Genomic DNA, 13,533 nt, shown 5'->3' on the forward strand with positions numbered 1-13,533 from the left:
CTGCTATTATATACTTTTAAAGTGTCATAACCGAGAAATATATATTTCAGATATTTAACTTAAAGAGTTAACTGATTATTTCGCTTGCCAGAACCAGCGAAATGAACCACCGTGCATGTCCGCTGATGCTCTCCAGCCCTGGTAAGGAAAATGGCGAAGTCTTTTCGTTTCTTTTTTCAGTCGCTTTACACAACACTTTAGCAACACAAATTTTAACACTAAAATACTGTACGAGCGGTTCTTTTAATTAAATTGGCAGCCGGATTCCATAATGCGCATCGAACTAACTCCACAGACGTGCCGGGTCTGCCTGGAGCCCAGTGCGCGACTGCAGCGCCTGGACGAGATCCGTGAGGAAGGCGAGGAGACGCCAAACGAGATGTTGATTCAACTTTTAGGAGTCTCGTACAGCAATGTAAGTGAATCTTTCAAAACGGCAATGGTAACTGACCGACCATCACCCATCCTGTAGCTGAACGACAGAGAACACATCCCCGATAGCATCTGCAGGTCCTGCAAGGTGGAACTCAACATGGCCTACCAGTTTCGCGAGAAAGCGCTTCGCAAGCAGGGAGAGATTGAAGAATACTGCCGGGAGCTGGGCTTGCTGGATGAATCGGATGTGATGGTGATCAAGGAGGAGGACGGCTCGCAGCAGCAGTGCGACGAGGAGATGTACATCTTGGAGGAGAGCACAACCGGGGAAGAGGAACACCAGGAAGAAAAGGGGCACGAGGAGTATTTAGAGGTGGACGCCAGCGAGCATCAGGAGTGCATTGCTGACACTATTGAGTACTTGGAGGACAACTACACCATCGACATGAACTCGGATCAGACCGAAATCGTCCTGGAGTCTGAGAAGCAGTACGAAGAGACACCATCGCAGCAGTTGGCGCTCCAGGAGGCGGCTAAGGCCAGTCTTAAGGCCCGGCGCGGTCGTGTCCGTCGTGGATTAAACTCCCTGACCACATCGGACGGCACTGAGAAGGGCGGCTATATCTGCGATGTCTGCGGAAACTTTTACGAAAAGCGCGGTCGGATGATGGAACATCGGAGACGCCATGACGCCATCTGCCAATATGCATGCGAGTAAGTCCAGACGGTTAATTGCCAGTGCAATCGATAACCCTATCTTACCTTTACAGGCTGTGCGATGCCAAGTTCCAGGTGCGCGAGCAGCTGAGAAAGCACATGTACTCCCACACAGGCAGCAAACCTTATAAGTGCAGCTTTTGCAGTCGCCAATTCTTCTACGAAAGTGTTCTGAAGTCTCATGAAAAGTGAGTAGAAATGCAAATTTCACAAGGAATCGTCACACTTTGAATTTATTTGATCTTTTAGTATTTAAATAAGTTGTTAATTGTCTTAGCCCATTAAGATGTATTCCTAATTCAGTTACTAATGCTATTTTTCCGATCAGTGTTCACCGAGGCATCAAGCCCTACGTGTGCAAGGTGTGCGACAAAGCGTTCGCCTACGCTCACTCCTTGACCAAGCACGAGCTCATTCACACGGACATCAAACTGTATCGCTGCGATTATTGCCACAAGGACTTCCGTCTGCTTCATCACATGCGCCAGCACGAGGAGACCAAACTGCACCAGAACGCCGTAATGCTGGCGGAGAGCATGAAGGTGGAAATGGTGGCCGAGGAAGAGGATGGGCACGAGATCCGAATTCAAGCTCACTGACGCAATAAAATGTTGTAGAGTATGCTGTTTAATTTCCAGTTATAATCCCATACAATATGTAGTACTAGTTCTAACGCTAACCGATAGCGTATTCATAGTTGTAAAAATCAACTTTACACGTAAATAAAGGGTATTTTTTTAGAAATAAAATATCAAACGTGTGTGATCAAGATTGGAATGCTTTAGCAGTATATGGAATTTGGTCCACAACATTTTTGGGGCTACTTTGTAAACAGTTTTAAAACGTGTTGCTATAGAAAAAGCTTTCATGTTAAACATGTAACAAAAATACCTTTTATTTTTTGAAATGTGATGCGTTAACCCGAGAAAACACAATCAATGTTTGTAACATGTTATGCTGAAAATTATGCAATAAATATGGGTAGCTTCATGACGCCGCGAGTATATAAAATGAAATTGGAAAAACCCAATTTGCACCTAGCGCATGAAAAGTACCAACAAATGAACACTATCAAACGAAGTTCCAAAATTACATATCTTGAATGTTTTTTTTTTCATTGGCCGCTGTCTTCTTTTTTTTTTGCCCCCGTGTATTAAACCACTTTAGAGCAAACAAAAAAATTCGTATGGATATGGTAAAGCCTTTCGGGCTTTGTATTTGATTAAGGGTGTTGCTACACTGCAAACAAAGCTGGGTATATCGAATACTAATTAATAACTAAGGCGATCAGTCATAATGGCATGATTTTTAAGTCCGTATATGTACATACATATATGCAAATGGCAAAAAAACAATTTTTTACAGATACAGAATTAATTCTGTAATTTGCTCTTCTTTAGTAACGAAGTTTAAAAATTATTTTCTGCGATATTTGTATGAATAAAATAATAAATTCAAAAAATTCCATAGAGATAAATTTGTTTTTAAACATATTCTTAAAGATATTCTTTTGAAGTTGCTATAAAATTCTTTTAGTGGCGAAAATGGGGAACGTAGGAGAGCTTGGGAAAACCAATTCTAACAAATTTGCACGCGATTTGACATGTCGAATCCATAAAAGCGCTTCAAACGATTGGATTATGGGTGTGAACGTCGAGCCACAGCCGCAGCCAGCGGAACTCAATTGCCAAATTGAGATTCAGACCTTTTAAACTGATTACGAGCCGGTCCACGCTATCAATTGCAAATTTATTTCCCCCGCACCACCCAAAAAAAAACAAAACCCTTTTCGGGAGCTTACCTTCGTCCTTGACCTGGCCCTGACTTTGCATTTGTGGAAATCGAGTGGGAAAGTCGGGACTTGACTCATCACGCAAGTCCCGCCACCTTTTTTGTGGCAAACAAATCAGCAAGTTTACGAGCTGAATTGCAAATACCGCGTTGGCATCGGAAAGTCTTTGACGTTCTTGCTTACGAAGCAGGTGAAAAAGTTGAGCCAAGGCTTCAGAGGCATGACCTCAAGCTAATGGCAAATGATTATAAAAATAAAAACTTGTTTCTTTAATTCAAAAGCATAATTTATGCCTTATTCCGAATAATTTAAAGAGATATGGAATCTCCAAGAAGTTCTTGTGTCAATGTCCAGTGGCGAAGGCGAAAGTTGAGGGCTTGTCCTTATTCAACAGTCACTTTCGCTCGCTCCCATCGAATATTCTGCATAATTTATGTTTTTTTATTTAAACAAGATGCAAAACCAAGAACACCCATTTTCAGACCCACTCCACCCACTCGTTCAAAACTGGGGCAGTGCTTGTCAAATGGCAGCTGTAAACTAAATGCTTTATATTCATTTATTCCGGAGCATAAACAATGTGAACATCCTCGACAAACCGGAAGACTTCATGAGCTCCTTGTGCCTGGATATTTATGTATGTATGTACATATATGTACATATATGTATATGTGGTGCAGCAGTAGTGAATGTGCGTGTGTGTAAGTGTGCGTAATGCCGTGATGCCATGGTTAATGCATGTGCAACAGGATGCTCTTCCATTTGCGGTTGCCTCATCCGAGGAAATTAGTTGCTCATAGTCGAGGCATCCGCCCAAGAGAGAGATGTTGGGAGTGAAAAAGCGACATCCTTCTATTCCGAATTCGCTTCTATTAGCGAAATATATGTATAATATAATATGTTCGATATGCACAATAGCCCTAAAAAGTTTCATCTTTAAAGCAATTTTTGATCCAAACGGGAAAAGAACCTAGCATCTGCAAGCCGAAGTATAACAACTTGCTGTAATTATACATAATTTTAAGAACGAGTTATGATTAAAACAGTAAACATTTGGTTCTTCTAATAATTTATTTTCAATTATTTTTGCAATTTTTCTATGGCAGCTACAAATCAAGGCCGAAAATATTTCTTAAAAATAGTAAGTATATTTTTAAGAAAGTTTCATGCGCATAATTTTAAAATTTGCTCATATCGGCTCGTTTGTCAAGAAAATAAATACTTTGTAAAGTCGCAAATGTCTTAGTAAAAATATATTTTTTATGGCATTTGCGAGTCGCATAGTTCTGCGTTGCAAGCTTCTGACTGAAATCATAATACCCTCTGCAAGGGTATTACAAGGGGATTAAATGGATTCTAACCTTTTTTTCTGTGTTGCAATTTAAATTGTTTTAAGTACTAATCGCACCCCTGATATAATAATATTAGCTGTCGAAAGGAGAGCCCCATTTAAATGCCGAGAAATTCTCTTTAATATTGCGCAACATACACACACACATATACAACATGACAGCCACGCAAAAACAAGGGCGGCAATCAACGCAGGGGGAGGAACTGGAAAAAGGGGTCGGGATGGCAGGAAGGATGCTCCATAAACCAGGCACGCCACCGCCAATCAATAAAACCCGAAACAACTGGCGCTCTGGAGCATCAAATATTTGTAGGCCGCGGCCAAAGTTAAGATGTGGAAAATCCCCACGAAAAAAAAAACCCTCGAACCATTAAAAGTAAACGCTGTGGAATACGAACGATGTTTCCTTCGACATTGGGCGAGATTTGGACGTAATAAACACAAACAAATGAAATAATTTCGACTGCAAACAAAGGGGCATAAATTTATACATATTTACGTTTATTATACTCACTTTTGACCCAAGAACGGCCGATTCCCAAATATCTATAATATACCTACATATATGTATGTATAAAGTATGAACGAAGAGGGCGGGGCACATAGACACAGGGCGTGGCACGGTCGTGGCACAGTAGACCTTGTCCAGTCCGCTTAGCCAAATTACGCATACGCACTGTTGTGCCGCTTGCGGGAGGCGCAATAATTCATGACACACGACACTCGGCGCACGACTCACGGATACGGGGATGCGGATGCAGACCCGGGACCGGGCACAACCCACGGATGCGGCCTGCGATGAAGACATCGGCCACGTAAATTGGTTTAAGCTGACGGCAACCGACAGCCCACCCAATCTCCAATCTCCATGCTCCATGCTCCCAGCATACCAGCCATCTCCACTGGCACACCGACTTTGACCTATTGCCCGACCACGCAAAGCTTGCCCAGGAACTGCCAGTCGAGGAGGATGCTTAAGAACACGGAAAAATATTTCTTTACTAATTGCCCAGAAATATAAATGTTTTGTGTCCTAATTTTCAGACTAAATGACTACAATAAGGTTTTCTTTATAATTTCGAAATAGTAGTATTGAGGCTAACACTTTCTATTCTAATTTCTGGAGCAACATGCATGGGGAATGTTTCTCACTGTGTAGCTCAGCGAACAAGCAGGGACCAACAGGGGTTCCTTGGTCCTGTGAAGCTGCCTAAAAGGTTAGGCCAAATTACGAGAATTTTTGAGGCTCAGCAATAACAGGCGCGTTGCCCCGGCGTCTGGGAGAGATTTCACTTCCGTATCGGCTCCTTTCTCCCCCTCGCTTCCTCCACTCGCTTCAGATATAAATCATTTAAATTAACAACTTTTGGTTTATTAACAGAATTTATTGGCAGCCGTTTCTGCAGCCTCAGCGTGCCGTCCATTGTTATTGTTGCCGCTGCCGTTGAGGTGAGCACGTTTTTGGGGTTTCCCGCCCCCCAAAAAAGAATGCCACCTTACCCCCAAGAATAACGGCCGTTTGCCGTTTGGCTCGATGATTTGTTATTTGTTAGTGAAATGATAATGGCAACAAATGAGCTTTTATTGTTCCAGTGACCGGGGCCTGAAAGCCGCGTCGTCATTGGCGGACCTCCGTTTCGATATAAATTCATGAAGGATAAGCCATTCAAATGGGGATTTGCATAATTTGTTGACGACTCCAGGACCCCCAATTTACCACTTCTCTTGTTGCTCACAATAAAACTCAAGTGAACAATGGGGCCGCAATTACAAAAGTTCACCGGGATGACGACCCACTACATCGCACTTCAAGTTTGTTTGCTCAAAAATTCATTTCCCAGGAAAGTTGCTATCTACTACAACATATTTGTTAACCAATAATTCGATTTATTTGAAATCGACGTTGTATTTTCGGTAATTATTTATTTTTAATAATTTCGGTTATTATTAATTATTAATAATTTTTATGTTTATTTTTTTCAGGTGCATGGACTCTGATTCATTTTGCCCGAACTTCAATCTGTTTGAAGATGTTCGGAGTGAATCGGTTTACGTGCTGAATCCTTCAGGAAACTACGTTTCTTCCGCAGCTGCCTTTCGCCCCCATTAATCAGCCATTAATATTGTGTAAACCAAAACCGTTGGCAGCCGTCAGATGCTTTTCAGAAAATATGATTGTTTTCAGGCGGCTTTTGAAATTTAATTCTATTCAGTACGCTGGAATTCTGATTCGGTTTTTGCATTTAAATTTAAATATAAATTGACACGTGCCAGCCAGCCTTCGCAAACAATCAGGACTCGCTGTCACGCAAAAAGGTCCGATCCACGAGGAACCACGATGTGGATACACGTGTATGACTGATTATTTTGAACTCATCTTTGGGTGATTGCCGAGTTCTTGGTTTTCGAAGTGGTTCTCTTTCATGTGCTTTAGCACATCTGTGGGTTTCTGCTTATGGGGCTGCTGTAAGTTCAGTGGCGAAAGTGTGTTACATTTTCTTGGCGAACAAGCCAGTTTTCCAGCAAATTACTCCACCGAAGAAAGTCAATTGTATTTAGATTTAATGTACATGTTCTTGAACATGTTGTTCCATTTAGTTTTTATACTTAGTTAGTTTACTTTGTTAGTTTAAGTATCTTAAAAAAATTCCATCCAAATATATGAAAGAAGTGGAAGCCACTTCGCAAAAAGGAGGGACATTTTACTGCGTTTAATAGCAAATATACTTAGTACCCCTGGTAAATTAAAATTAAAATTAGAAAAACAATTTAAATACTTTTTATATTGCCGTAATACAGTGAATGAGGTTTTGTATTGCTAGAATATAATCGGACCAATGATTTAAAATTCATGGGCCAAAACATAACCTTCGCTGGTATTTTTTAGAAAAGTTACTAAGCAAGTAAGTTCCCCGCTAAACGTTCTTATGTATTTTTTTGTTAATTAAATAATAGAATCCGCCATATAAATAAAATACCATTTATAAACCAAACGCATTTAAAATCACGTAAAATTTTTACCCCTCATTAATGCCTATTCTTTTTTAGTAAGTCTGCGCAGAGAATTTCACCTGGAAATGGAATTCTTGTATTATGGCATTCATTTACTATAGGCTAACAGAATAGTTAACTCCAGATTTTTAATTCGAATTCGTTAATTATAAATTTGATAAATATTTATATTTATAAGTCTGTATAGTTTGTATTAACCTAATTGTTGCCTTTAATTGTTTAATTGCTAAAAGTTTAATGAGGTCCGATGGCCTGTACAAATTGGGTGCGACGTTATAAGGATTCATTTCTGAAAGCCACCACTTCAAGCTCATTGAAAGGAAAATGATTCGTTGACCAACTTAAAGCTCGTAATGACAGACAATTTATTTCTGCGGCCTCGTGACTGCAAATTGGAACAGTGCCACGCCCACAAATAAACTTTTTCTTGGGTGGAGCAACACTGATGATGACAATCATTCCCATCGAAAAGTTGATATCAATGTTGATGATCTCTAGGCCAGCCAAAAGTCGAAACTTCTTCATTGTTATCTATGGAATTTTGGGGGTGGTGATAAATGCGATGGGGAGGTGACGCCACAGAAGTGTCGCCAGCGGAGGCTTCGATGAAATGGAAAATATAAACAAAATCATTTGTCAACACATTTTGAAACAGCTCTGCAAACGCTGTATTGTGGTCCGAAAATCAATGCTTGGAGCCTTCGATTTGCACAAAAGGCAGCTTGTGAGAAAGGAAGCGGATTTGGAAGCCGAAGGACTAGAACAAGTATAATAATACAATCTGTTGTTTTAGAGTTGTTGAATTAAATTCCTTAAGTAAATAAAGAACACTTGTCCTTTGCAGGTGTCATTTTGTTTATTTATAAGAATGGCGACTGTAAATTACATAAAGAGAAACGGTGCTATATACCTTTTATTTAATTCAATTGTTTATGGTAATGCAAGATATTTTCAGTAATTGTGGCTTAAATACTATAACAAAATAATTACAAAAAATACACTGAGTTATTCTATAATTTTTCTAGCATTTTCAATATATAGGCTGTAGAAGTTCAGGAAATGGTTTTTTCAGGGCGTACAGTTGGCAGTCATGTTTGCAACATCATCAACTGGCGCGTCCCTTTTTCCTTTTCCTTTTCTGTTTGGGTTTGACTTGGTTCCGTGATTAGTGATAAGAGTGTATTCGTTTTTGTCCTGGTTTCCTTTCTGTTTTTGGTCCACCTTGTGTGAGCTCTGTTTTTCAAGCTGTTCCAAGCATCGTTTGTCAAGCGATTTATTTCAATTATTGATGTTGATGTTGATGTTGAAGTCGCCTCTTCCTGGTTATGTACTGTGCTAGATAAGGCAGCAGTGGTTGCCAGTTTGTGGGACACTTTTCACTGTAGTTTAGTCCTGTTTACTCATTTAAACTGACTTTTTAGCGCCGCCTTAATGTAGGCAGCCGAAGTGAGGCAGTCAAACGAGAGCAAAGTGCCAGCATATTTCCGTTTATAATTATTATAATAACAATGACGGAGGATTTGCGCGGCACATAATTAGTGAAATGTAAAAATTAATCAATTTCGTTATAACGCAATTATTGAAATTGCCAGCAACGCAATTAAGCTGCGTTTGGCCGTTTTGACCAAAAACGGTCAACCGACCACATTCAACGACCACTTGGGCCAATATAATAATAGCAAAAGCAAACTGCAGCGATATGGGATCCGATTTGAATCCAATGCGGGTCGAGTGCTGGTGCATCCGTATCCATATGTGGCATATACATATAGATATATATATGTTCTGGCAACTAAAATGAAGCAGGGCTTTCCTGGCCCCAGACAAATTTGCATTTTGTGTGATAGTAAATATTACAGAATGGATAAAGTTTTTCATTTGCATTATGACCAATGCTATAATGCTATACGTTCCAAGGGGCGAGCGAAAAATGCCGAGAGATTTCTCTCGCTATTAAGCAGAATTCCGTCATTTTGTCAGATGCTATGGCTCATTAGCAAATAAATATCTAAAATTTTGCTAAGGGAATTAAATGCCGCGAGAATAAATAGACTCGTGATGTCTTTTTCGGCGACGTTGCATTGTAAAATATATAAAACAGCTGTTTCATTTTTGCAGAACAAACATGTACATATATAGATAGATATATAATAATTCATAATAATGTATACATTTTTTGATTGTATATGACTAATTATAAGTTTAATTGGTATTCGATTAACGTTGATGCTCGATTTCATGAAAGCATAAATGTGTGTCACTTGGTAAGAATAAACAATAAATCAGCATGTGTACATTTAAAAATAACTATCTATATTTTGAAATTAATGTCATACAAATAAATTAAATTTTAAGCAAAGTGCAATGTGCAATTAAATTCGTTGACCCCAGAGTGAAAAGAAGCAGGAAGCATTGCACTTAAATTAAATATGCAAATGTTCGAAACACATTCGCGTAAAACAATGTGTCTATATAACTAAGTTAATGTATAAATTATGTGTATAAAAATATGTGTATTTTGTTTGCTAAAGCACGCTGCACGGCGGAGTGGTTTATTCAAATGTCTGGACATTGATGCCGACACACCTATATTTATTTCAGATACATATGTATATAACATATATATATATATTTCAATGGATATTTGCGGCCACATAGGAGCTTATGTGCTGCGGAGAATGCAAATACGTATTCAAAATATTCTGGAAGAAATGCAGCCGGCAGCGAACATTTCACAGTTGACTAAAATGTAAACACGAAGAAGTCGGAAAAGAGGAAAATCATTTTCTAAATATAAACAACAGTGCTCGGAAGAGCGCAATGTGGGAGGAAAATGAGCGAGAGTGGAAAAGCGGTGGGCAAAGCTGAGAGCAAAGAGCAATGCATTGGTCATTCGTTTGATTTCAAGTGATTTTTCAATTCTATAGGCTGAAGTCATACAAATCCTTTGCGAACAATTGGATGCCCTCTTATGTTTTAATAATATGAACAAATATTAAATGAACACTACGATCATGCCATATCTCAATCAAATTAAACTTACTTGATTATTAAAAACATAGAACATAGAACTTATATATATAAAAGACAGTCAAACCATTTCATATAAGCAATCTTCTAATTGGACTACTAGATCTCTAGGCATTTCCCATTTCCCAATCCATGATCCATGTTCGGTTCCCTGCCCGAGTAGGGTGTAGAGCCCGTGTATAAATAAGTTGTGTGTAGGTTTTCCCGTTTGAACGGCAACAGCTGCACAGCTTTTGGAAAATTGGGAAAGCCACTCGCGCGTTTTCCACTGCCGGCGATCAGTATGCGAGAGTGCGTCGCCGAGCGAGGACACAGAAGCCAGAAGCCAGAAGCCATTTAAAATCAGAGGAAAACGTATCAGCCGGGAGAATAACCAACGGGAAAGCTGTAGCCAAGTGAAAGTGTGAGGAGAAGATATTAATAGAATATATATATATATATATCCAAGCAGCGGATAAATATACAGACCGTTCGTAGTCGGTCCGTGAGATACACACCCGGAGGAGAGTCGGAAGGAAACCAGTCGGAATGACGGACGTGCCGGAGCCCGTGCGCAAGTGCGCCAGCCTGTTAAAGGGCACGAAGAGCGACACTGAAAAATTCGCCGCCCTCTTTATGGTCACCAAGCTGGTCAAGGGCAAGGACTGCAATGCGGCGGGCAAGAAGCTGCTCTTCGAGGCCATTGGGTTTCCCTTCCTTAAGAAACTGCTGGTGTCCAAGGATCTGCCCAACGATTGCCCACCATTGGTGTACAAGAGTGTAGCTCTCTCGATCCTCACGTGCTTTTGCCAGGAGGAGGAATTGGCCACCCATAAGGACATCATCGATGCCATACCCACGCTCCTGGAAATCGTCGAGCAGGCCGATGACGAGGACTACGAGGATAACCTTATTGTGGTCAGCGAGGCTTACAGCTGCCTCAAGAGCATCGCCAGCCATGAGCCAGGTCAGCAGGCTCTTCTGGCCACCGGAGCCATACCGAAGATGTCCCAGATCTACTCCGCCCAGAGTTTTCAGACCGATGAGGCCTTGCACCTCATTGTTCTGCTCGTCAAGCAGTTTGGCGTGGTATCATGGCCGGAGGATCCCACGGCTTTCCACGCTCTGATCCAGAGAATCGCTTTGGACATGGAAACCGACGACACGGAGCGGAAGTATGAGCTCTGCCGCATCCTGGCTGATATCCTTATCACCTGCCGTCGTGAGATTGTGATCAATTCGCTAGAGGGTCAGATATGGCCGGAAAGCTTGTTCAAGGGCTGTGGTGATATTCTGAAGGCCAAGATTGGACCCAAGCAAAGGGATCCCGCACTGCATCTGATAGCCACCACCTTGCAGGTGCTGGGCATTCAATGGGCCTTCATGGACGAGCAGAAGACATTCTTCCTGCAGCTCCTCCAACTGGGAGCCATCGAGGTGCGCATGCAAATGGATGAGAAGAAACTGGAGACCACCTTCAAGCAGGCGGATTTACTCACCTGCTGCTTCTCCATTCTGGAGCATTGCATTGAGTATATGGCAACGGATCAACTGGACCTAGAGCCCAAGGAGAAACAGACCACTTATACGGCTCTCAAGGGCGCCTTCAATCAGGTCCTGGCGGTTTTGACCCGTGTTAGCCAGGACAAGATCAGGGAAAGCACCAATCCCAGAGATAAGAAGTTTGTGTTTGCCATCGTTAAAGTTCTATCCGCCTGGTTGGCCCAGGAGACAACGGCCATGAGACCGGCCATCTACAAACTGCTGCCCTTCATGCTCAAGGTCGCCAACGAGAGTTTCCACGAGCTTAAGACCTGGAGGGCAGGAACTAGGGAGGGCGAAGCACCCATCGATGTGCTGAGGATCATGCTACCGGCTCTGTGCCACTTTGCTGTGGAGGAGGAGGCCAGGAGGGTGCTCTTCACCCACAAGGAGGACGAGGTGCTGCTGGAATCCCTGGAGTTCTACTTCAGCATTGCCCACTGGAAGAGGCCGCCCATCCCGCGTGCCGAGCGTTTGAAGCGTATGAATGAGCCCGATCCGGTTCCCACTCCAGAGCAGCAGGCGGAGATGAAGGTGGCCAGAAGTGCTATAGTGGCGCTCTGCAACATTTTGATGAACTTTACCGTCTTGGAGCCGAAAAAGGCAGAGGATGCACCCTCATTCGCCAATCTGCTAAAGTTCGTGGTAGAGAATCTACCTGAACTGAAGGATACGCCCGATAACCTGGTCATACATGGCAACCTGGCTGTGCTGGGCCTGCTACTGCTGAAGCAGCAGTCCAAGAAGGTGAAGCAGAACGACTTCTCCATCTGTCGTTACATCCAGGCCACCATCCGCTTCCTGTGGGATGCCTACAACATCGATGAGAGCAACGATCCCACCGCACTGGTGGTATCCATTGCATACAAGGGTTACTGGTCGGATCTGTCGGAGCTCTGGTTCCTGGGCATGCAGACCATGTGCGGCGTGCTGCCGCTGGTGCCATGGCTCTCCGAGTTCGCCCTGGAATCCGGCTGGGCAGAGGGCATAGTGAAGACTTTGAAGAAGGTCAAGATCGGTACCCTGCCGCCAAACGTGAAATCCGCGTACGAGGACTTCCTGTCCCAACTGGTGGACGTGAACGGCGATGTCCAGGCGGTGCTCAAGAAGGCCGATGCACTGCGTGTGTGCCGCAATCACAGGATGATGGATCTGGGCAAGAAACTCTTCGGCGACTAAGCTAAGCATCACTCTCTGTTTCTCTAGAGGCATTTTTTGTGTGTGTGATGATTTGTGAGCAAGCGGAAAATGGAAAATATTTTGTATGGTTTTTATTCTATTTTATATGCTCTATTTTAATGACTAATTACCTAAATTTATAAAAAAAACAAATAAATAAACCAATTTTAAAAACACATCCGTATGGATATAAATTTCGTTTTCAGTTTTGGCTTTGCCAAAATCATCAAAATGTTTTGCCATTCATTCAGACTCGTTTTCGTTTGTTCGGGCCAACGCCAACTCAGCGGAATTAGTTGAAACTTTTGCTTGTTTTCATTCTTGTTTTTCCGTTTTCCGTTTTCCGTTTTATTTTCGAACAAAAGCAATGTGTACGGTCGAAACACGTCACATTCGTATATATTTTGCTGGGGAAAAATAAAACACTAGCGTTAAACAACGATGACGAGTGCGGAGGCTGACCGAAAATAATACTAATAATAAGTGAAATTTAATTAAAAACATGCAGCCAAACTTGTTTCACTTTTGTTCACATCACGGAACGGAAGCGGAGAAT

General features: G+C 41.9%; 2 protein-coding genes and 2 long non-coding RNA genes across 5 annotated transcripts; all 4 read left to right on the forward strand.

Moving 5' to 3' along the window:
• The first annotated feature begins 156 nt into the window (after nucleotides 1-156).
• LOC6537618 (zinc finger and SCAN domain-containing protein 12) lies at nucleotides 157-1,841 on the forward strand. Its single transcript, XM_002098128.3, has 4 exons — nucleotides 157-415; nucleotides 473-1,089; nucleotides 1,146-1,280; nucleotides 1,421-1,841. The coding sequence occupies exons 1-4, from the start codon at nucleotides 272-274 to the stop codon at nucleotides 1,689-1,691; spliced, it is 1,167 nt and encodes a 388-aa protein (XP_002098164.1). The 5' UTR covers nucleotides 157-271; the 3' UTR covers nucleotides 1,692-1,841.
• An 813-nt stretch (nucleotides 1,842-2,654) lies between these two features.
• On the forward strand, nucleotides 2,655-3,953 carry LOC120321806. The gene is made up of 2 exons (XR_005561527.2): nucleotides 2,655-3,074; nucleotides 3,367-3,953. It is a non-coding gene; the product is annotated as an uncharacterized LOC120321806 (long non-coding RNA).
• A 2,270-nt stretch (nucleotides 3,954-6,223) lies between these two features.
• On the forward strand, nucleotides 6,224-8,090 carry LOC120321966. Of its 2 annotated transcripts, none has more exons than XR_005561711.1 (2): nucleotides 6,224-6,701; nucleotides 7,481-8,090. It is a non-coding gene; the product is annotated as an uncharacterized LOC120321966 (long non-coding RNA). The 2 variants fall into 2 exon arrangements; XR_005561710.2 differs by having other exon boundaries at nucleotides 6,224-6,587.
• A 2,465-nt stretch (nucleotides 8,091-10,555) lies between these two features.
• LOC6537619 (neurochondrin homolog) lies at nucleotides 10,556-13,155 on the forward strand. Its single transcript, XM_002098129.4, has one exon. The coding sequence runs from the start codon at nucleotides 10,806-10,808 to the stop codon at nucleotides 12,975-12,977; it is 2,172 nt and encodes a 723-aa protein (XP_002098165.1). The 5' UTR covers nucleotides 10,556-10,805; the 3' UTR covers nucleotides 12,978-13,155.
• Nucleotides 13,156-13,533: the final 378 nt, after the last annotated feature.

Source organism: Drosophila yakuba, chromosome 3R (genome assembly GCF_016746365.2).
Source record: "Drosophila yakuba strain Tai18E2 chromosome 3R, Prin_Dyak_Tai18E2_2.1, whole genome shotgun sequence".
Classification (NCBI taxonomy): domain Eukaryota; kingdom Metazoa; phylum Arthropoda; class Insecta; order Diptera; family Drosophilidae; genus Drosophila; species Drosophila yakuba.

Coding starts and splice junctions, on each gene's coding strand:
- LOC6537618 (XM_002098128.3), top strand. CDS start 272: ATGCGCATCGAACTAACTCCACAGACGTGCCGGGTCTGCCTGGAGCCC. Junction 416..472: donor TAGGAGTCTCGTACAGCAAT/GTAAGTGAATCT, acceptor CCCATCCTGTAG/CTGAACGACAGAGAACACAT. Junction 1,281..1,420: donor GTTCTGAAGTCTCATGAAAA/GTGAGTAGAAAT, acceptor TTTTCCGATCAG/TGTTCACCGAGGCATCAAGC.
- LOC6537619 (XM_002098129.4), top strand. CDS start 10,806: ATGACGGACGTGCCGGAGCCCGTGCGCAAGTGCGCCAGCCTGTTAAAG.